Here is a 25,421-nt window from a genome sequence, read left to right on the forward strand (position 1 = left end):
ACGATGTGCAGAGAGAAAACTCCATGCTTCAATCCACATTACAGCTCACAACCCAATCATTGTCCCTATTACTCGCATAATAGAATCACACTTTAATCGCACGCTTTAAACACACTCCAAATAAAAGGGCCTAGTTTTGTCAATGGAGCCGTTGAGCCGATCCAGGTTAAGCACCCTACTTAGACTCGCTACACACTTTTGTGAAGCCTTAACCCCTTACTCAATGAAAGTGATCTTAGCACCACTCAACCCTAGTAAATGTGTCTAACCTCTTCCAGCCCCGCTGGGATCTGACCTGGCTGCTCACCCATAAGCCATTTGGATATCTCTCCCACCTCCCTCTCTCTTCCTGTTCCTCTCTCCTAGGGCCATTCTGTTTGGCCAAGGATTCCTGCAGCGGCACAGGGCAGTTCTGGATTGGCTCAGCTCTGCATGGTGCATGTTGGTGGAGACAGAGCTGTGAACATGGCTGTTGCTGTTCAGCACTGTGCTGGTCTGGCAGGCAACCTGCTCTAGCGCCTCTTGCTGTTAGCCAATGAATCACTGTCTGGCTGTGTGCTGAATAATGCCTGTGTTGCTGGGCGGCGCTCATTGATTCAAAGACTCTCCATCCCTCCCTTCTCTCTCTCTTCGTTGTGATAGTCATCTCTGGTCCAGCCTGGAGGAAGATATAGCCATCTTAAAGACCATTAGGAGGGAACAGGAGGGAACAGGACAGGCCAAGTGAGCAAGAAAGACAAGAATGACTCACACACTGGCAGCAACCGTCAAGAGAAAACCTCAGTGAGAGAGTGTACTCGACCAGTAAACAGCTATTGACCATGTATGGGTGTATGAGTATTTGTATACTGTGTATGTATACATATGGGTTTCTGCTGATGGGTGGGCAAACGTATGTGAACTTCACAATCCTGCCACGTCGAGGCACACTAAACGGACATGTCTGAAATCCTCCAATTAGTGTTGAAGGCAGCTTGGGTAATGGTGTAGATAGGCCTTAATGAGGGTGTCTGCAGCACACTCGCTAATTAGTGGCACTGGTGAGAGGCACGTCGGCTATTTGTATTGGCAGAAACAGGCCAGGAGTCAGCGGGGAGTTGAAGGGATGGCTGAATATCTTAACTTTATTAGGAGAACAGGACCGTTTAAAAGTGATCACGCGTAATTCACTGGATGTTAGGGATGGTAAGTGAGTCCGTTTCTGATCCATGGAGGAGAGAGTAAACGGTGTGGACCTCCTCCATTCCTGATGATGAGCATTATGGGAATTGATACCAATACAAGTGAAGACATACACATGGATGAACACACACACACATACACACACACGCACGAACAAACACACGCTCACGCACATTCACATTCACATTGCAAACTCACGTGACTGCACTGAAAACATACATTTAGCTGTCATGAGGTAGTTATGAAGTAGCAAACCATGAAGCAATAATGAACAACTATATGACATGAACAGCAGAAAGCTATGAGCTAGAGGCACGATGTAAACACAGACATTACACCCACAGTGCATGTACAGCTAATATATATGTTTCTGCTACCATTTAGCAATGATGATCACTAACGTCATTTCAAATACTATAAAAAAAGACACATTCAATGAAGCCTCCACACAGTGACAGTGGTTGCAACTTTCACGGCAACGCTCATCCGTTGAGTACTGGTGACCATGACAACGTGCAACCAGGCTACATCATACACAAACAAGAGCACACACACACGCAATCGCACACAAGTAAGCAGGCACACGCACAGAGTGCTGGGCCCTCTCTAAAATCATACATCTCAATAGTCAATTGCTCCCAGAGATAAGAGCTCTCCCTCTTCCTAGTTAGTGAGGCCTGTGGCCATCCTCTGACAGACAGAGCTGCTGTGGCGTAACTCAGCCCCCACTGATCATTTAGGATCTCACTAACGCTGTCTCTGCCTTTAATGGAGGGGTTGGCACGGCAACCCGCCATAAAAGAGCCACAACTGTGCCGTGAGGCTCTACACGGACAAGAACTTATGAGTGTGTGTGTGTGAAAGAGATGAACGTTTAATAATAAGGTTGTCGCAGCTTCCATCTCTGGTGACAGAGTGTGTCAGTACTAAACACATCCACCAGATGGTGCTGTCTCAGTGTGTTGTGAGGCTGGGAGGTGGTAGACTGTAGACAAGTCTGGAGCCGTCTGACTGTTATTAGATGAGCCGCATGCCAGTGCTAGCCACACAACCATCTGGCCCCACCGCACACACACACACGCACGCTCATACACACACTGCTGCACAATGGACAGAGCCAATGCATAATCAACAAGTTAGCTAGTCCTCCCTCTGCTCTCTCTCGCAGTTTGAGAGTGTTCACCAAATAGATGAGCTGTGTGTATGTGTGTGTCTGTGTGTATGTGCCATGACACAAACAAGCCATTTGAGAGTCAATGAGAAGAGAGGATGTGTTTGCTAGTTATGTGTAATGTGGTGAGACAGACAGACATTGGCGATCACCTCTATACTCTCTCTCTGGGCAGTGAGTCGAGTGGAGGCACAGGTCCTCAGGGACCAAGACAGGGGCCATTTTAATTAGAATGTATGGCCTGGGTCCAGTTCCCTGACAGCCCAGCCAAATCGCTGGGCATTAAGAGCTGGAACATCATTTCAATGGAATGGTGACAGTTTTATTAAGGCCGTAATGGCCTGGCTAAACGCTGGAAGCTCTCATCCCTGATTGGTTTGAAGGGATGGAAAGATATTTTTTCTGTTTTCACCCGAAGCAACAGAAGTTAAGATCTGAGAGCCGGGAGGGAGTGTGAGCTATTGGCTGCAGGGGTTGAGGTCATTTCCATTCCAATTCAGTTCAAGTTAGGACATGAGGTGAATTGAAATTCCAATTCAATCACTGAAAAAATCCTAATGGAAGAAAAATGAGTTTATGACTGCATCCCCAGTCAATGTGGTATGGGTGGGGGGGTGACGGCCATGTTTGAAACAGACTGAATCGTGTCAAGTGACTACTATGACCTTTCAACTTCACCGCCTGTCTGTCACAAGATGTCCGACAAACAAACGTTCCACTGTGGCGTTCTGTCTCAGGGTGGTGGCGTGGAGGAGCTAAATGGTGCTAAGTGGGTTTGATGTAATGTGACTAAATCTACATCAGTTAGCTAGCTGCTTCATGGGCCAGCAGGCAGCACTTCTAGCAGAGCGCACTCCTTTTGACCTCCAGCTCTGCTCGACTGCCAGGGTCCGACTACCACACAGATGGGAGGCTCTCTTTCTGTGTGTGTGTGTGTGTGTGTGTATTGGGCATCCCTCATGATACAAAAGTGACTTAACCCTCTCAGCACCCAATCCCTTTCTCCACTTCCTGGTCTCACATCTTCTGCTTTCTTCTCTCCTCCATTCCCCTGCTTCCTCCTTCCCTCTGTTTTTCATTCTGTTCACATGTGCTCTGTGGGGCCCTGGATTACATGCCAGCCTAATAAAGAAAGAAATGTGCAACTGACAGTAAATCAATTCCTAAAATTACATTGACCTTTCTCTGTAAGTTAGTCACCATAGAGCTATCTGCCTGGCTCTCTGACTATGAGTCTTCTACCAGTTGATCAACAATTATTGACGGGGTGTGTGTGTGTGTGTGTGTGTGGGGGGGGGGCAGTGTAATAGCTGAGTCATTGTGGGGCATTATTGTAATCACTGACTCCACACTTCAATAGGGCAGGAGGATTAATGGAAGCTTCCTGATCACAGCAGGCTTAACTACAACTCATGTCCTGCTATTAACCTCTACGGTGGATGGGATCCCTCTGTCTCTCTACCCTGAATGATACAAAACCATACTGATGTCACATTAAACAAGGTCCATCAAGTAGAGGGTTTCTACCTTATATTAGAAAGGGACAATTTTCTGACTTTGACCAATGACATTGAGTTCCATATACAATTGTACCAGATTTCCCACCCCAATTCTAGCCCAAGTAATATACCTGTATAAGCACAGCATTCATATAACTGATCTATCTGATGTGATCCTCTATACAATACAACACTCCAATCCTCCTTGAGGAAACAAGAGGAGAATCATAGTATTACTCAGATAAAGATGACTAGCCTGTTAGCAGCCTGTTACATGTTGTCTGTTAGCAGCCCGTTACATGTTGCCTGTTAGCAGCCTGTTACATGTTGTCTGTTAGCAGCCTGTTACATGTTGTCTGTTAGCAGCCTGTTACATGTTGTCTGTTAGCAGCCTGTTACATGTTGTCTGTTAGCAGCCTGTTACATGTTGCCTGTTAGCAGCCTGTTACATGTTGTCTGTTAGCAGCCTGTTACATGTTGTCTGTTAGCAGCCTGTTACATGTTGCCTGTTAGCAGCCTGTTCACATGTTGTCTGTTAGCAGCCTGTTACCGTTACATGTTGTTCTGTTAGCAGCCTGTTACATGTTGCCTGTTAGCAGCCTGTTACATGTTGTCTGTTAGCAGCCTGTTACATGTTGTCTGTTAGCAGCCTGTTACATGTTGCCTGTTAGCAGCCTGTTACATGTTGTCTGTTAGCAGCCTGTTACATGTTGCCTGTTAGCAGCCTGTTACATGTTGCCTGTTAGCAGCCTGTTACATGTTGTCTGTTAGCAGCCTGTTACATGTTGTCTGTTAGCAGCCTACATGTTGCCTGTTACATGTTGCCTGTTAGCAGCCTGTTACATGTTGTCTGTTAGCAGCCTGTTACATGTTGCCTGTTAGCAGCCTGTTACATGTTGTCTGTTAGCAGCCTGTTACATGTTGTCTGTTAGCAGCCTGTTACATGTTGCCTGTTAGCTGCCTGTTACATGTTGTCTGTTAGCAGCCTGTTACATGTTGCCTGTTAGCTGCCTGTTACATGTTGTCTGTTAGCAGCCTGTTACATGTTGCCTGTTAGCTGCCTGTTACATGTTGCCTGTTAGCAGCCTGTTACATGTTGCCTGTTAGCAGCCTGTTACATGTTGTCTGTTAGCAGCCTGTTACATGTTGTCTGTTAGCAGCCTGTTACATGTTGCCTGTTAGCAGCCTGTTACATGTTGTCTGTAAGCAGCCTGTTACATGTTGTCTGTAAGCAGGCCTTTCTCTCAGACAAACACGACAGAAATAAAAGCACGGTAGCGCGAATTAGCAACTAGCGGTGGCTTGTTAACATTCTATATAGGTCATCGTCTATTTATTTCACGCTGTAATTCTCTGCACACAAAAGTCTTACATACTTTTCTAAAAGAAAGGTTGCAGAGCAAATAGAAAACAGACACCTTGAAAATGAGTCAGTGTTTTTATCAAGCAGGAAATGTAATAGGTGACCACAGTGCTATTGGGTTCCAAATAAAATCTTAAAAAGTTGCAATATGCAGAAATCGCTCCAACATTTCCTGGTTGCAAAAATTCTAGTAATTTGCCTTATTACAGTTTATGTGACAAAACAAGCAGTCATTGTGTAGTGAATCATTGTACCATCTAAACAGCTATGAAATATATTTTCCATAACTATAGTTTTTGGTGTACAAAACCGAAAGTGAAAGAGGCTAAAACTAAACTTAAGAACAGGAAGCATAGAAATAGCACACATAGAATAGATCTACACTCTAGAGCTGTTCGAGCACTCATACTAACTGCACTAACCGTACTATTTGTGATGTGAATTGAGTATATAGTATGCTTATTGGTCATAGTATGGATATAGTTAGTATGCCAAAAGTTCCCAGATGTCGTACTACATTCTCCAAAATAGGAAGTATACAAGCAGAGGACACTATATCTGTACTTTAGGGCCCATAATGCAATTCTTCAGGAAATGGGCACAGTTTTCAGATTTGAAGAAAATTGCGAAAAAATATGCAGCCGAAGTACAACGAGAGCGGATACAAATTCATTGCATTAACTAATTATGACAAAAGTTAAGAAAATGTTGAGCAATGTAATAAAGTAATTCAAATAAGTTACCTTACATGTTATGTTGGCTGACAATTTGTTAGCTACACTGTCCTTATGAACCACATAGCATATCATTACAGCAGTATGTACCGGTATGTTGTTAGCTAGCTACCTAACGTTAGTTGACTACTTATACATCAAACGTGCCAGTATATTAACTATAGGCTAACTAACTACCCAACGCTTATTAACTTGATTATTCCCTTCATTCTTAGCTGAGCTAAATGGTATAGTCGTTGTGCGCTCTCAATGGACATTTGGGTGCTTTCGTAAATGCGCTCCGATTTGCAGAATAATGAATATACGAGCGCCCAACACCCGTTGAATATGGCTGGTGTCAGTAAACGTTAGGGGAAAACAAGTTCTTAAATTGTTGCAAGCAGCACAGTTACAGTCACCAACTCTCTGGATAACATGACAACTGCCTAACCAGCTCTGCAAGGGCGAGTAAAATGGTCAGAGTGGTCTCATTTGTGTCTGGAAGTAGCTAGCAAGCTAGCCAACGTTAGCGTGGGTGCTTGACTGTCATTGTAAGGTCAGAACCCTCAAAGCAACCCTACTCCTTGGCCCGGGCGTCCAGTGTGCGCTCCGAGAGCGAAACGCTCTGAATTTACAAACGGACAATCTGACAAAGCTCGGAATTTATGAGCACACTCTGGCACTCCAGATGGAATTTAAGAACACATCCGAAGTCATAAAATGTCTAACTAGTCATTTGTATGCTATAACTAGCTAGCAAGAGGTTGCATAGCAACAGCATCAACTTTCGGAAGACAGGCGAAGAGTTAGTACGCTGAAAGGATACTGTTCGTTTACAGTATACTAAAATGAACTAATAGTATATAGTATGTAGTATATACTCACTAAGTATGTAGTATACAGTATGTTAGTAAGGGTAGCAGCTTATATCTTGCTCACGTCATTGTCTTTTTATTTTGGCTGTAATTTTCTGCACACAAAAGTCTAGACTCTGCACACATACTAAACTTTTCTAAAAGAAAGGTCGCAGTACAAATAGAAAAACTTAAAAACCTTTAAAATGAGTCAGCGTTTTTATCAAGCAGGAAATGTAATCAATAAAATCTCTGTTCAGATGCCAAAGAAAGAGAGCAAGCTAAATATGCACAACATGAGTCCTTCAGAGTAAACGGAAGGTAAGCACTTTTTCTCCCTAGTAAGTAAACTAAAGTAGAGTAAAGATCACGTGAGAGTAGCTGTGTGTCAGTCAAACACGGCCGTACTGTATAATGGGTTTCTGTGGTCTTAGGACAGGACACACACAGACAGGACACACACACTCACCTGGACCAGGTCACCAGGAAAAGAGAGAGAGAGAAGTAAAAGGAGGAGAAAGACAGTGTGAGAGAGCTTTGAGAAAGTTTCAAGAATGACACAAATATTCATTTCCACAGAGTTTGCTGCTTCAGTGTCTTTAGATATTTTTGTCAGATGTTACTATGGAATACTGAAGTATAATTACAAGCATTTCATAAGTGTCAAAGGCTTTTATTGACAGTTACATGAAATTGATGCAAAGAGTCAAAATTTGCAGTGTTGACCCTTCTTTTTCAAGACCTCTGCAATCCGCCCTGGCATGGTGTCAATTAACTTCTGGGCCATATCCTGACTGAGGGCAGCCCATTCTTGCACAATCAATGCTTGGAGTTGGTCAGAATTTGTGGGTTTTTGTTTGTCCACCCGCCTCTTGAGGATTGACTACAAGTTCTCAATGGGATTAAGGTCTGGGGAGTTTCCTGGCCATGGACCCAAAATATTGATGTTTTGTTCCCTAAACCACTTAGTTATCACTTTTGCCTTATGGCAAGGTGCTCCATCATGCTGGAAAAGGCATTGTTCGTCACCAAACTGTCCCTGGATGGTTGGGAGAAGTTGCTCTCGGAGGATGTGTTGGTACCATTCTTTATTCATGGCTGTGTTCTTTGGCAAAATTGTGAGTGAGCCCACTCCCTTGGCTGAGAAGCAACCCCACACACGAATGGTCTCTGGATGCTTTACTGTTGGCATGACACAGTACTGATGGTAGCGCTCACCTTGTCTTCTCCAGACAAGCTTTTTTCCGGATGCCCCCACAATCGGAAAGGGGATTCATCAGAAAAAATGTCTTTACCCCAGTCCTCAGCAGTCCAATCCCTGTACCTTTTGCAGAATATCAGTCTGTCCCTAATGTTTTCCCTGGAGAGAAGCTGCTTCTTTGCTGCCCTTCTTGCCACAAGGCCATCCTCCAAATGTTTCCGCCTCACTGTGCGTGCAGACACACTCACACCTGCCTGCTGCCATTCCTGAGCAAGCTCTGTACTGGTGGTGCCCCGATCCCACAGCTGAATCAACTTTAGGAGACGGTCCTGGCGCTTGCTGGACTTTCTTGGGTGCCCTGAAGCCTTCTTCACAACAATTGAACCGCTTTCCTTGAAGTTCTTGATGATCTGATAAATGGTTAATTTAGGTGCAATCTTACTGGCAGCAATATCCTTGCCTGTGAAGCCCTTTTTGTGCAACGCAATGATGACGGCACATGTTTCCTTGCAGGTAACCATGGTTGACAGAGAAAGAACAATGATTCCAAGCACCACCCTCCTTTTGAATCTTCCAGTCTGTTATTCGAACTCAGTCAGCATGAAAGAGTCTTGTCCTCGTCAACACTCACACCTGTGTTAATGAGAGAATCCCTAACATGATGTCAGCTGGTCCTTTTGTGGCAGGGCTGAAATCCAGTGGAAATGTTTTTTGGGGGGATTCAGTTCATTTGCATGGCAAAGAGGGACTTTGCAATTGATTGCAATTCATCTGATCACTCTTCACAACATTCTGGTGTATATGCAAATTGCCATCATACAAACTGAGGCAGCAGACTTTGTGAAAATGTATATTTGTGTCATTCTCAAAACCTTTGGCCATGACTGTACAGACAGAGAGAGAGAGAGATAGAGATAGAGATGGGTATATGAAGAAGCTCTGCTACATGGAAAGAAAGACAGGAAGTAGCCAGCCGGTTATGGAGGCCCCAGGGTTATTCTTACCTCCTCCACCCCTCTGGATGACCAGGCTTGTCTCAGCCCCGACGGCACACTCCTTGAGCAGCTCCACCACCTGGGTGTGACTGAGGCCCTGCACTCCCTGCTGGTTGATGTCTACGATCAGGTCCCCCTCACACAGACCAGGACACCCCTGGGGCTCCAGCACCTGCTTCACCCTCTGGCCCGTAGGGCTGTCTGCGATGGTGAACCCGAACCCTTCCGCCCCCTTCACCATGGTCAGCGTCAGCAGCTCCGCCTGCGTCGCCCCTGATGACGCCATGGACACAGAGTCCTCGCCGTGCGGCCCGCCGGGCGTCAGGGAGGAGCCGTCCAGGTGGGTGTCGCCGGGGTGTGGCGGCGGAGGGGGTTGATGGTGGTGGTGGGTGTTGAGATGTTGGTCACCGTGCTCCTGGACGAAACGTGCCGTGCGCGAGATGTAGTCCATGTAGCTGTCGTAGTTGGAGCGTCCATTGACCAGGAGGGGGCGCTGCTCCATCAGGCCCAGGGGGGAGAGGAGGGTGGTGGTGGCGCCGGCACTGGCGCCCGGGTCCTCGGGGTCGTAGGGCAGCTGGTAGCCACGGCAAAGTACCAGGGTTACACTCTGCCCGATGGGCACTGACTGGAACAGCTTGACCACGTCGGCATGGGTGGTGCCCAGGACACACACGTCATTGATGTACACGATGACATCACCTGAAGGAGGGGAGACACACAGCCAATCAAGGCCAAATAGACTGCCAAAAACAAAAGACCTATAGGGTGTTCAATACGGCTTATTCAATATTGTGTAGAACAAGCATGGTTCTTTATCATGCAGAATCTGTCTTTGTCTCAGTATCAATACGCTACATTTCTATCTAAAATGTAATCTGAACGTTGCATTTTATTGAATAGGTTCCAGCATTATTATACCTGAATTAGACGTCAGATAATGGACAAAACCATTAGGCACAGAAATACACTAGTCAGTGAATTGTGTGGTGGACAAACAAGTGAGATTTGCCACACCTCATCATTGTACCTATCACTACACACACTCAGCTATGTAGATAACTCAACTATTTATTGACAATTAATACACACTAGCTCTCTCTCTCGCTCTGACAAAGTGCCATATCTCGGTCTCCGGTGCTGTATTCAATTTAATATTGTATTTTGTGTTCTGCCATGTGAGATACGGCTCTAGATTTCAAAGGATGTTGATTAAGAGGGAGAACACAAGGTGGCATCCATATTTAATTTCAGTATCGCCAAAACGCACTGCCCAGGTTTATAATTACAATCATTATTTTTCAATTGTAAGCATAATTATTATGCCAATGAGAGAGAAGGAGAGAGAGAGAGGGAGAGAGAGAGAGAGATGTATGCACAATTACCATAGACGTTTGCAACTCAGCACAAACAGACCTGGGAACCAGTCTACTTAGCATACCCTGTCATTGTCATTTCCTTTTTGTGTGGAGACAGAACGCGTTCAGAGTTTAAATGCAGATTCATATTGACAGAGCTCCCGTTAACGTATTCCTGGAGGCAGTGTGACGTGCGGAAGCAGGACTGTTTAATTAATCTGGGTAAATATGGACGACATTTGCCTGGAGCCCTGGTGTCACAATCAATAGCTTCACACGCTCCTGGAAAACAAATGATGGCGCCATGACCTCATCATGCCCTGGCCGCAGTGGCCCAGGAAATCATTCTTTATGACGGGTGACGAGGAGGGACACCACTGCAGGATTTCACACACATTTTCTCACACACCAAATATGCAGGCGCATACATACGAACACACTCACACAGTGCCACACACACACACACTTTGTCTCTCTGTCTCTATCCTCCGCTTTTATTTGACTTCTAGTTTGTTCTCAAAACAATCACGAACCTCTACTCCACATTACCCTCCGTCTTAAATCACCAATGTCCTCCAACCTCCACACTATGACCTGACCAATAGAAACACACTATCTAGCACCAAGGACCATGATGCTTCCATCCCTCCCATCACGTCTATCTCCAAAGTCTAATAACATCTATCTTCTACTAATGGTCGTTCAACAGTATGGAACAGGAGACACCCTCCTCCTGCCAAGAACATCCCATCATATCATAGTGTTAAAGTGTCCCCAGTAGGGGGGGGGGGTCTGACTGCAGTGGGTGCCATATGTGTCCATGGCGCAGGACAGAGTAGCCATCTGGACCATTGGCACATACACACACACACACACAGACAGAAAGAAAACGTCAGAGAGAGAGATATGGAGAAAGAGAGAGAGGGAGAGTGAGAGAGATGAAGAGAGAAAGTGAGAAAGAGAGCATTAGCACTGATGATGAGACAGTGACAACCACAGCACTGCAACTGCACTACTGACCCCACAGCACTGCACTGCTGTCACTGCAGAACAGCTATTTACTCTATGTGACCCGATTCAGGAAACTAGGCATTTGTCACAAGTCACGACTTCACAAGAGAGACGTTTGAACGTAAAAAGTATGTTTATCAAAATGCCTTCTCGAACCTGTGAACTTTCATGCCTTAATAACAAACTTGTATGCCATTTGTAAATACGAATAAATGTTTAAAATTACGAGCCTTGTTGGTTAAGCCGCAGAAAAAGACAGCAATCTTCCCACTAGCCATGATTGGTTGAGATAATGAGGGGGCTGGACATGCTGAGAGAGAAGTTCGGATTGGTCTGTCATATAGAAGGCTTTTGTCTATTTGAGCTGGTCAGTCTGTGTTGGTAATCGTGTCAAACGCGGCTTTTAAAAAAAGGTATTGTGTAGTGGAGCTGCATACGTGTTGCTCTCCACTTCTGGAGGATCAAGCTTTGAAATCAGTGGAATTAGAGTATGATAGCTAAAGAGATGGAGAAAACACGGCTTTTAAAAAAAGGTATTGTGTAGTGGAGCTGCATACGTGTTGCTCTCCACTTCTGGAGGATCAAGCTTTGAAATCAGTGGAATTAGAGTATGATAGCTAAAGAGATGGAGAAAACACCTGTCCCCGGATTACATCTTCAAACTAAGGGCAACCGTGGCATGGCATCCGTGATAGGGAGACCCATCCATCATGCATAATGATGTATACAAGTAAGATAGTCTAGCGTTAGCTAGCTACATTTTCAGATATTACACATTTCTAATTTTGACAGAAAGTGGTTTCATTTCCAGTTAAAGTGTACTGTTCGCTAGCTAGCTAATGTTAGCTGGTTGGCTCCCTGGCTGACGTTAGTGGTATCCCAGAGCCGTTTGCTTTTATAGTTAGAGCCTAATGTTAGCTAGCTATCATTGAACCTGGTTAGTTAGCTCCCAGCATATTCATACAGAGTAGTAATGACATGACATGGCACCGTGTTCATCGTTGTTTACCTGGATTGTTGCTTACGTTAGCTGGCTCGTTAGTGTGTAATCGTACACGCTGTTTACCTAGCTAGGTTCATTGTTTACCTAGCTAGCTAGCTACATGTCTTTAGCTAAAGTGCACAACACCTGTTGAATATGGCCGATGTCAATAAACGTCTGCAAAAAAGCGTAATGAAATTGTTGCCAGCAGAGCTGGTTAGGCTGTTTTCATGTTAGATGGGCGGGGCTAAAGCTTAAAAGGGTGTGAACGATGCTGAATGGGTGTAGACAAAAAAGATCTCATCACTAGATACCAAAACATTCAATGGCCATTTTCTCAAAAGTGAGTTTACAAGTTCATCAACTTTCAAAGCAGAATTACTTTCCCATTGTTCCTCAAATGCAGTGTATGATCTACTATTTTACTATATGACACACCATTTTGTAGCTCTGAGTCTCTACTTGTATCCAATGTAAAATACACAATTTCAAATTTTGCTCCATAAGACCGAATCCAGGTGGTGAGTCACCTTTAAGAATAGCAGGTAGCTTCCCTTCACAGGCAGATGCTTTAAGTTTTTAGATAAGGGTACGTGTGTGGGTTTAGTTGTGGAAACAAAGGTACATTGCTATTGGTTTGATTGCATGAACCCAACGCTATGTCAATGGACCCCATCACATACCGTGTCACTTTATCCTCCTCCAATACTGTACATTCCAGGTCACTGTATAAGGTCACTTACTTTAACATGAAAAATACTGTGTTTTCCCTCTAACAAATACAGTGTCACATCTAACCACTGTGTCCCCGCTGAAAGAGATGGTATCATATGTTTTTCCTCAACACATTTCTCTGGGTCTGCAACCATGTAGCGAAGCAGGCAGAAGAGGCCGTGTGTACAGTGTGAGTGCGAATGCGAGTGTGTGTGTGTGTGTGTGTGTGTGTGCACGGACAGAGAGCGACAAATAAATCCTTCTGAAATGGTGAATTTCACACTTCCACAGGCCTGGTTTCTCTCTCTCCCTCTATTAACGATGAGCTGCTAGAATCCAACACAGTTTAACTAGGCCACTGAGTCTGGAGAGGAGAGGAGATGAGAGGAGAGGAGAGGATGGGAGGAGAACGTTGGGAGGACCACAGAATAGATAGTATACCTAGCTATTAAAAAGATTGCCTAATCAAACCATTACTGCTGTTCCAGCTGGCTGATGGACATTATTGCAACCTTTACTTGGCTATACTTCCTCAATTCCTGACTTGGAAGACAACGCATGTTTTCAAAACTTCCATGGATAGTTGCAGGTGGTTTGTTTGAATTTAGAAAATGCTCCGTCATTTTAAAGGTTTTTCTCCATGAAGTAAATACAAACAATGTGTACACTGACATCTTGTCTATTTCAAATCTTCTCATTGATCGAGACAGGTGAATGCCACTCATCACGACGATTGATTTCTGAGTCACGCCCATGACACAAGACATTTTGGGGTGGACATCCACCTGTCTCAATGAGATTTGAAAATATTTGAAATAGACAAGTTGGCGGTGTTGGATTACATCATGGAACACAAAAAAAATATTTAAATTAATAAGGAAGCATTTTCTAAATTCAACCAGCTGCAACTATCCATGGAAGTTTAGAAGACATGCGTTATCTTCCAAGTCGGGAATTGAGGAAGTATCGCCAAGAAAAGGTTGGTCGAAAATGGTCTGTACACCTCCTAAGTAATAATACCTATCTACCAGCTGGAAAAGCAGTAATGGTCTGACGGCTATAATTTGAATAGCTACAATATAGTGTGTCATACATTGTAATACTTCCACATGATATATTGTGGCACATGAAACATATGGTCATCTCACAATGTAAAATGTACCATCTAGTCTGACCTGAAATGACCCATCAACTACTGTATCAGCCAACACTATACAGTACAGTATAGTACAGTATAGTATTGTACAGTATAGTGCGGTATGCTACAGTACAGTATACTACAGTACATTATAGTACAGTACAACCAGGTCAAAGCACTGATGAATGAGTCAGGGAAAATACTGCACTTGGTCCAGTCTAGTAATGCAGAGTAGTTTATAAATACACAGGGCCATGCAGAGTAGTTTATAAATACACAGGGCCATGCAGAGTAGTTTATAAATACACAGGGACATGCAGAGTAGTTTATAAATACACAGGGCCATGCAGAGTAGTTTATAAATACACAGGGACATGCAGAGTAGTTTATAAATACACAGCGCCATGCAGAGTAGTTTATAAATACACAGGGCCATGCAGAGTAGTTTATAAATACACAGGGCCATGCAGAGTAGTTTATAAATACACAGGGCCATGCAGAGTAGTTTATAAATACACAGGGCCATGCAGAGTAGTTTATAAATACACAGGGCCATGCATAATATTTTATAAATACACAGGGCCACGCAGAGTAGTTTATAAATACACAGGGCCATGCAGAGTAGTTTATAAATACACAGGGCCATGCAGAGTAGTTTATAAATACACAGGGCCATGCAGAGTAGTTTATAAATAGTCAGGGCCATGCAGAGTAGTTTATAAATACACAGGGCCATGCAGAGTAGTTTATAAATAGTCAGGGCCATGCAGAGTAGTTTATAAATACACAGGGCCATGCAGAGTAGTTTATAAATACACAGGGCCATGCAGAGTAGTTTATAAATACGCAGGGCCACGCAGAGTAGTTTATAAATACACAGGGCCACGCAGAGTAGTTTATAAATACTCAGGGCCATGCAGAGTAGTTTATAAATACACAGGGCCATGCAGAGTAGTTTATAAATACTCAGGGCCATGCAGAGTAGTTTATAAATACACAGGGCCATGCATAATAGTTTATAAATACACAGGGCCATGCAGAGTAGTTTATAAATACTCAGGGCCATGCAGAGTAGTTTATAAATACACAGGGCCATGCAGAGTAGTTTATAAATACTCAGGGCCATGCAGAGTAGTTTATAAATACACAGGGCCATGCATAATAGTTTATAAATACACAGGGCCATGCAGAGTAGTTTATAAATACTCAGGGCCATGCAGAGTAGTTTATAAATACTCAGGGCCATGCAGAGTAGTTTATAAATACACAGGGCCATGCAGAGTAGTTTATAAATACTCAGGGCCATGCAGAGTAGTTTATACATACTCAGGGCCATGCAGAGTAGTTTATGAATACACAGGGCCATGCAGAGTAGTTTATAAATACTCAGGGCCATGCAGAGTAGTTTATAAATACACAGGGCCATGCAGAGTAGTTTATAAATACTCAGGGCCATGCAGAGTAGTTTATAAATACTCAGGGCCATGCAGAGTAGTTTATAAATACACAGGGCCATGCAGAGTAGTTTATAAATACACAGGGCCATGCAGAGTAGTTTATAAATACACAGGGCCATGCAGAGTAGTTTATAAATACACAGGGCCATGCATAATAGTTTATAAATACACAGGGCCATGCAGAGTAGTTTATAAATACTCAGGGCCATGCAGAGTAATTTATAAATACACAGGGCCATGCAGAGTAGTTTGACCTGTGTCCATCTTTCAGACGAGGTCAGTTTGACCTGTGTCCATCTGTCAGACTAGCTCAGTTTGACCTGTGTCCATCTGTCAGACGAGCTCAGTTTGACCTGTGTCCATCTGTCAGACGAGCTCAGTTTGACCTGTGTCCATCTGTCAGACGAGCTCAGTTTGACCTGTGTCCATCTGTCAGACTAGCTCAGTTTGACCTGTGTCCATCTGTCAGACTAGCTCAGTTTGACCTGTGTCCATCTGTCAGACTAGCTCAGTTTGACCTGTGTCCATCTGTCAGACTAGCGCAGTTTGACCTGTGTCCATCTGTCAGACTAGCTCAGTTTGACCTGTGTCCATCTGTCAGACTAGCTCAGTTTGACCTGTGTCCATCTTTCAGACGAGCTCAGTTTGACCTGTGTCCATCTTTCAGACGAGCTCAGTTTGACCTGTGCCCATCTTTCAGACTAGCTCAGTTTGACCTGTGTCCATATTTCAGATGAGCTCAGTTTGACCTGTGTCCATCTGTCAGACGAGCTCAGTTTGACCTGTGTCCATCTTTCAGACTAGCTCAGTTTGACCTGTGCCCATCTTTCAGACGAGGTCAGTTTGACCTGTGTCCATCTTTCAGACTAGCTCAGTTTGACCTGTGCCCATCTTTCAGACGAGGTCAGTTTGACCTGTGCCCATCTTTCAGACGAGGTCAGTTTGACCTGTGCCCATCTTTCAGACGAGGTCAGTTTGACCTGTGTCCATATTTCAGACTAGCTCAGTTTGACCTGTGCCCATCTTTCAGACGAGGTCAGTTTGACCTGTGTCCATATTTCAGACGAGGTCAGTTTGACCTGTGTCCATCTTTCAGACGAGGTCAGTTTTACCTGTGTCCATCTTTCAGACGAGGTCAGTTTTACCTGTGTCCATCTTTCAGACGAGCTCAGTTTGACCTGTGCCCATCTTTCAGACGAGGTCAGTTTGACCTGTGTCCATCTTTCAGACGAGGTCAGTTTTACCTGTGCCCATCTTTCAGACGAGGTCAGTTTGACCTGTGCCCATCTTTCAGACGAGGTCAGTTTTACCTGTGTCCATCTTTCAGACGAGGTCAGTTTTACCTGTGTCCATCTTTCCGTCCTGTGCAGCGGGGCCGTCAGGTATGACACTCTTAACCTGCAGGAACTCATCTGGCTCGTCTCCTCCGATGATGGTGAAGCCAAAACCCATGTTGCTCTTCTGCAGGGCCGTGGACAAGAAGCTGCCCTTCAGCTGGGTGGCGTCCCGTGTGAACAGGGGCTTCTCTGTAAGGGAGAACACACACATACAGACACACACAGACGGAGGGACGGACAGACAGGCACGCAGGCAGACACAACACACACAAGTACAAGTGTGCAGGGACACACACACACGCACACACATATACACACAAACACAATCAATAAACAATATACACTCATACATCATACTTAGACCTTGACAAAGTGAGCATGATGCACCACAAATGCTGATGCAAGGCCATTTTATCATTCAATAGGATGGTAGAGGTGAGGCTTGTTTGGTGGAGGGGCTGCATGAACACAGGGATACTCTCTGGGTAGGTGGAGAGGTAGGCAGGGTTAGAACAGTGAGGGTTGGGTGCTGACTTATGCAGGTGGGACGGTGTTTGCTCCAGCTCCAAGCTGCCACAGCCAAGGACCTTCCACTGAACGTCTACAGCCATGTAAACTGTCATCACTTCCATCCTACACCAGGGTTCTGTTAGCTGAATACACACTCAGAGGCTGGAGCAAAAACACAGTGCAGAAAATCAAGGAATAATCAACATCCATGGGAGTAGCTTGGTATATTTCCCTTCTCAAGAGGGGTGAGGGAAGCAGGTGAGAGATCTTCACATTCTGGATCAACATGCTGTTGGAACACTGAAGAATCATGAGCTCGCTTCATCTGCCCAAAAAACAATGCTCAGGGAACCAAAAAGTGGAAGGCCAGGACTCATGAAATAGTCTCTGGCACGGCAAAGGGGAAAACTCAGCCAACGAGGGTTTGCAACACTCAATTCACTCTCCCCTCCGTTCACCTTGGAAGGCAAGTAGGGGGCACACACCCGTCTCTCTCTGTTTGCTTAAAGCCAACGTTTGTTGTCAGGCGTCCAGACATAGAGCAGGGTGTTTACAGTTTCTGCTGCCTGCCGGCAGACGTAAGGAGGGGAAGACACAACGTAGTGTAGCGCCATCAAACATGTCAAGCAGCGAGTCGAGCGCCTGAGATGAGGAGGGATCCAGCGTGGGTCTGCCGGGGGAGCAGGCATGCTTTGAAAAGGGAGCGCGGCAGCTCAGTGCAGGCAGAAGAAGAACAAGCCTGTATCACTACTCACTGCCCTACTTACTGAGAGAGCACCACAGGGGGCTACAACCCACAGCAGCCGGCTCTACCACGAAGGCGTGCAGCGACTGGTGGAGGTGCTGGTGTTGGAAGCACGACGTATCCCTCTGCGCCCGGTGGGGGCGCCGCAGTGGGGAGTTGGTGATGGAGGCAGGGGGTGTGTGGGTGTGCAGGCCCAACAGCGACACCCGGTGGCCCGGGGGGAGGGACTGGGAGAGGTCGCTGAGGCTCTGGCAGCGCTCCGGGGCAGGGCCGATGTGGGCCAGGGTGGCTGTGGGTAATGTGGCGGAGAGTGGAACCTCCTCTACCACTGTGACAGAGATAAAGTAGTCCACTCACTGTCTGCTGCTCCCACAAGTAAACTTCCTTTCTATCTCCTTGTTTATATGCGAGGAAATATTCATGTTTTTTACCCCTCTCTTCTGTCACTGCTTTCACTTTTCAGAGTACAGGAAGGGTAACCATGGAGACAAACCCCTTCACTCACAGAGGCCAATTTAACACAAAGACAAACCCTCTCAACCTATACAGCATGGTTTACCTCAGACAGCCTCTATGAACTTAGTGGGGTGGTAAACGTGTGCTGAACAGAGAAGCTGGTGTTAGCAAAGTGTTAGCGAAGTGTTAGCGAGGAAAGGGGAGTTGTGAAGAATGAGTATTACACAAACACAAAGATGACAGACATTTCCCTAGAGCTAAAAACATCTACACACAAGAATCATACACAAACTCTTAACACATTGGGTAGAGGTAGAGGGTGCCTTACCTCTGTAGATAGTAGGTAGGGGCAGCGAGGACAAACCCTGCTCTTGCATTTGCTGGTGTTGCTGGACTCTCCTCTTGGCTTCCAAGACTGGGTTCTCAAACTGTGTCCGCCTGTTTATGTGGCTACAGAGAAGGAAAGGTATAACATTTCACTGTGCTCTCTGTAGTATCCACCTCCTCATCCTCTTCCTCTCTCCCTCTGTAAAGAGCTGGATGCACAGTGCTGTGCTACGATGATTCATTCAAAAGCCTTACTATCCCTAGTATTATGTAATGGAGCTGCAGAATGGCTTGGCTAAGAAAAAATGAACAAATGACCAATTAGGTCCCATTCTACTGATATCAGCAGCTTCCTGTAATCAGCATTAGGAATCATTTAGTATTTCTGGAGTGGGTTCTGAAAAAAGATGTCTCCTTGAGTGTATTTCCTAAAAACATTCCGTCAGTGCTAATTTGGTACGTCTTCGGGAGCGAGTCGATAATTATAGTCGATAATTATAAATACTGTAATTTTGAAAGTGAGAAGTAATTAATCATCATTTAGATGTGCCCTCCTGGACGGTGCGAGACTGGAGGAATAATGCTTCTGTAGGTACGCACAGCGTCTGCCCGGCCTACACACCCTCTGTTTCTTCATGAGATATGAGGTCAACTCAACGGTACAGCCAGGCTGTGGGACATACAGCTGAAGTGGGAAGTTTACATACACTTCGGTTGGAGTCATTAAAACTTGTTTTTCAACCACTCCACAAATTTCTTGTTAACAAACTATAGTTTTGGCAAGTCGGTTAGGACATCTACTTTGTGCATGGCACATGTCATTTTCCAACAATTGCTTACAGACAGATTGTTTCACTTATAATTCACTGTATCACAATTCCACTAAGTTGACTGTGCCTTTAAACAGCTTTATGTCATGGCTTTAGAAGCTTCTGATAGGCTAATTGACATAATTTGAGTCAATTGGAGGTGTACCTGTGGATGTATTTCAAGGCCTACCTTTAAACTCAGTGCCTCTTTGCTTTACATCATGGGAAAATCAAAAGAAATCAGCCAAGACCACAGAAAAAAATGTAGACCTCCACAAGTCTGGTTCATCCTTGAGAGCAATTTCCAAATGCCTGAAGGTACCACGTTCATCTGTACTAACAATAGTACGCAAGTATAAACACCATGGGACCATGCAGCCGTCATACCGCTCAGGAAGGAGACACATTCTGTCTCCTAGAGATGAACGTACTTTGGTGCGAAAAAAATGCAAATCAATCCCAGAACAACAGCAAAGGACTTTGTGAAGATGTTGGAGTAAACAGGTACAAAAGTATCTATATCCACAGTAAAACGAGTCCTATATCGACATAACCTGAAAGGCACCTCAGCAAGGAAGAAGCCACTGCTCCAAAACCGCCATAAAAAAGCCAGACTACGGTTTGCAACTGCACATGGGGACAAAGATTGTACTTTTTGGATAAATGTCCTCTGGTCTAAAGAAACAAAAATGTAACTGTTTTGCCATAATGACCATCTTTATGTTTGGAGGGAAAAGGAGGATGCTTGCAAGCCAAAGAACACCATCCCAACAGTGACTCACGAGGGTGGCAGCATCATGTTGTGGGGGTGCTTTGCTGCAGGAGGGACTGGTGCACTTCATAAAATAGATGTCATCATGAGGGAGGGAAATTATGTGGATATATTGAAGCAACATCTCAAGACATCAGTCAGAAAGTTAAAGCTTGGTTGCAATTGGGTCTTCCAAATGGACAATGACCCCAAGCATACTTGTTGTGGAAAAGTGGCTTAAGGACAACAAAGCCAAGGTATTGGAGTGCCCATCACAAAGCCCTGACCTCAATCCTATAGAACATTTGTGGGCAGAACTGAAAAAGCGTGTGCGAGCAAGGAGGCCTACAAACATGACTCAGTTACACCAGATCTGTCAGGAGGAATGGGCCAAAATTCACCCAACTTATTGTGGGAAGCTTGTGGAAGGCTACCCGAAACGTTTGGCCAAATTTTTATTGTATTTTTAATTTTACCCCATTTTTCTCCCCAATTTCGTGGTATCCAATTGTTTAGTAGCTACTATCTTGTCTCATCGCTACAACACCCGTACGGCTCGGGAGAGACGAAGATCAAAAGTCATGCGTCCTCCAATACACAACCCAACCAAGCCACACTGCTTCTTAACACAGCGTGCATCCAAACAGGAAGCCAGCCGCACCAATGTGTCGGAGGAAACACCGTGCACCTGGCAACCTTGGTTAGCGCACACTGCAACAGGACCGCAACAGGAGTCACTGGTGCGCGATGAGACAAGGATATCCCTGACGCTAGGCCAATTCTGCGTCGCCCCACGGACCTACCGGTCGCGGCCGGTTACGACAGAGCCTGGGCGCGAACCCAGAGTCTCTGGTGGCCCTTAACCACTGCGCCAACCGGGAGGCCCAAATTAAACAATTTAAAGGCAATGCTATCAAATACTAATTGAGTATATGTAAACTTCTGACCCACTGGGAATGTGATGAAAGAAATAAAAGCTGAAATAAATCATTCCCTCTACTATTATTCTGACATTTCACATTCTTAAAATAAAGTGGTGATCCTAACTGACCTAAGACAGGGAATTCTTACGAGGATTAAATGTCAGGAATTATGAAGAACTGAGTTTAAATGTATTTGGCTAAAGTGTATGTAAACTTCTGACTTCATCTGTAACTATTGGACTTGGCAGGGTCAGGTATGGCGCTAGTGTGCGTGCGTGCAATGGCTCAGTGGCTGCCTGGGGATATGGGATTTCTACATGGCAGCGGGAGAGAGGGAGTGTAGGCAAGGCAGGTGCAGTGTTCTAGTCTTTCTTGGGTATAGAGAATAGAACACGGCCAGCCAGCCAAACTCCCTCTCCAGCCAGGCTATAAATAGACCTCCTCTCCTCTCCCTGGACTAGGGGAACTAGTGCGCATCCAGCAGGAGAAAGGACACGTCCAGAATAGGAAGGGTACATTTGGTTCAATAGAGAAGACAGAGACACATCACCATTGCACCACATCGCACAAAGATGGCGCGCACACACACACACACACACACACACACACACACACACACACACACACACACACACACACACACACACACACACACACACACACACACACACACACACACACACACACACACACACAAACTTGCGCATGTAAACAGGTACACAGGTACACACTCACACAGAGACACACACACACACACACACTCACAAATGCCTAACAAACAATCACCCACTGACCCATCCACACGGACAGACACACAGAGATAGAGGTTTAAATGAGCAGCAGAAAATCCCACCCTCTGCCTCCTGGCCACAGCCCTGTACAGCGTTAATGACTCTGACTAACACAGTGGAAACATAACACGGGGGAACACTGGAAATCAAAATAGTCATTAAATATTAAAGCAGTGGGTCCAGACTTACTCCACATAGTAACTTCCGTAAATAGGGTCATCGATCTTCTCCCAGCCATACGGCAGCTCTGTGGAAGAGACAAGCACAACAACATACTAGTCAGTCAACAGGCCGGGGGACAGCATGTCGATTCACAGAACAATATATTCATCAGGCAATTTTGATCACAACATTATTGTATGGTTCTTTATTACAGAGGATTTGAGGTTAATTATAAAATCTTAATTGACTATGGTAAATCTGAAAATGATTTATTATGCTCTATGGTAACTGTGCTAGTTACTGAATACTTGGTGAGGTCTATGAGCCTCCAGACTTGCAAACACTGTCAAAACATTTGGACAAACTTAAGAGACAAGACACCTGATAACCCCATCAGCATTTGCAATCAAAATTCAGATCCAAAATTCACGAATGTGAAGGAGAATGGCTGTCTCTCAAGCAGCAGGCCAAAGGTTCCTTAATCAATGTCAATATGGTCCCACAGGTCTACCCCAACCATCTCCTGAACTCTCACACTTCACCAAACACACTGATAGATGGAGTGGTTTGAATTGGGGTGATTTTAAATATTCATGTCCTGCAATCCTTTCTATTTTGTAAATATTCTGATATTTACAAAAGTTATGATGCCAGCGATGTTTGGATATAGTTTAAATGTTTGTATCTTGAGCACGTACATAGCTCCTGGGCCCCTTAGCCCACACAACATTTAACTGAAACACATTACACCATTACAGTGGGGTCTCAGAATAGACTGACTGTGGATCTAACACAGTAGCTGTCAACTGTCGTGGTCCCAAAATAAACCTTTGAGTGGAACGTAGAATTTCATAACTTCAGTCATGTCGGTATTGATGGTGCAAATGTTCCTCCACATTGTATCTACTCTGATATGATGAGCCACCACTGTGGCATCATGAGAAGTGTTATAAATAGGCTTGGGCAGTATCCAGGGAGTTATACCTTCATACCGACCTTGTTCCATCCCGGGATATTCGATAATACCGGCAATGAACACTATTCTCAATTCAAAGGTTAGCAATGCTAACAAGTACATGTAACATCCAATAGCGAATGCTAGGTAAATGCTAACTATTTTATACAGTCTCTGACATAAGCTATTTGCAGGATAGACATCCCAGTGATAAAGTTATACAAGTAACTCTGCACGCACAAAACAAATGCTGTCTCTTGATAAAGGAGGGAATTATCTGCTGTTACCAAGAGGAGCTTGATTGCAAGAAGCTAACCGCTTAGCTAGCTAGCTAGATAACCAGCTACTAAGTTAGCAAATCAAATGCACAACTGCACAGCTTTAGCACATTTTAGAAAGTTAATTTAATAGTTATTAGATATCTAGCTGGCAAACATTTAGTTGTGAATTCCATAGTGTAACTACATATATCAGTATATAGATCACCTAGTGAGTGCTGCACAACAGTGAGTGACTCATCATTTTAAAAGTTGAGGTAGGGCCTGCTGTGTGGCACAGCAGTCTAAGGCACTGCATCGTAGTGCTAGAGGCGTTACTACAGACCCTGGTTCATTCGGGCTGTGCCACACCCGGTTGTGGCCGGGAGTCCCATAGGATGGCGCACAATTGGCCCAGAGTCGTCCGGGTTAGGGGAGAGTTTGGCCGGTGAGGCATTACTTGCCTGCGGGCTGAACCTGGTCGCCAGTTGAACGGTGTTTCCTCCAACACATTGGTGCAGCTGGTTTCCGGGTTAAGCTGGCTAATGTTAAGGAGAGTGGATGTGTGGGTCATGTTTCGGAGGACACATGACTCCACCTCCTCCTCTCCCGAGCTCATTGGGGAGTTGCAGCGATGAGACCAGATCCAAAATTGGGTAGAAAAAGGTGGTAAATAAAAACCAAAAAGGTAAAAAGTCACTGTAAATATGTATAAAAAATACATCAACAATTATAGTTAGTTTCAACAGTATTGAAAAACCCTCCTGTGGTTATTTCCAAATAGCCCATATATGGTATATACTGCCCAAGCCTAGTTATAAATACAGATATGATAATTATTTTTTACCTTTATTTAACTAGGCAAGTCAGTTCAGAACAAATTCTTACTTTCAATGACAGCCTAGGAATAGTGCCTTGTTCAGGGGCAGAACGACAGATTTTTACTTTGTCAGCTCGGGGATTTGATCTTACAACCTTTCGGTTGCTAGTCCAACGCTTTAGCCACGAGGCTACCTGCTGCCCTGACTAAGCCTAGGAAAATTAAATGAGTGCCACACACTCTAGGAGCTCAGATACAATAATTTAATAACCAACAGACAGACAAGCTGTCTTCATCAGGGTATAATGACAAACACTACGGGGTGACTAGTTTATATAGTGTCAAAGGACACACACAGGTGTCTGTAATCATGGCCGGGTGTGGCCTGATATCATTGGTTAATCTTCAAATATAAAAATAACATACCAAAAACATGACTGGATAGCATACGATCATAGATACAATTTAGACTACATAAGCCTACAAACATTTACAACAGCAAAATCCCAACAATCACAAGAATGGCTTCAGGTCAAAGTCTATGTTGAGACCGAAAGGGAGGAAGGGTCTTTAAATTAAAGATCCAGGAAGCCTCTCGTTTTAACAATACATTATCAAGGTCACCCCCTCTCCTAGGGAGGATGACATGTACGATGCCAATATAACGTCGAGACGAAATCGAGTGGTTTGCTTCCAAAAAGTGGGCCGCAACTGGATAAGTCGAGTTTTTGCACCTAATGGAGCTACGATGCTCTGAGATACGTACTTTTAATTCGCGCTTTGTTTTACCCACATCATTTTTACCACAAGGAAAAGTTATAAGATACATAACTGCCTTAGTGGAGCACATAATAACACCTTTGATTGGGATCTGTTTCCCTGTTTGGGGATGTTTGAAGGATCTACATTTATAAGTGCCATTGCATTGAGCACGGCCATTACA

General features: G+C 44.6%; 1 protein-coding gene across 1 annotated transcript in view; it reads right to left on the reverse strand.

Annotated features, from left to right (window-relative positions):
• LOC135515014 (membrane-associated guanylate kinase, WW and PDZ domain-containing protein 2-like) overlaps positions 1–25,421 on the reverse strand; it is a 350,442-nt gene that overhangs the window by 39,392 nt on the left and 285,629 nt on the right. The window contains 4 exon segments of the mRNA XM_064938806.1: positions 8,988–9,677; positions 16,979–17,161; positions 19,012–19,133; positions 22,474–22,531. Of these exon segments, the coding sequence (XP_064794878.1) occupies positions 8,988–9,677; positions 16,979–17,161; positions 19,012–19,133; positions 22,474–22,531 (1,053 nt within the window).

The sequence above is a fragment of the Oncorhynchus masou genome, chromosome 26, assembly GCF_036934945.1.
Source record: "Oncorhynchus masou masou isolate Uvic2021 chromosome 26, UVic_Omas_1.1, whole genome shotgun sequence".
NCBI classification, from domain to species: domain Eukaryota; kingdom Metazoa; phylum Chordata; class Actinopteri; order Salmoniformes; family Salmonidae; genus Oncorhynchus; species Oncorhynchus masou.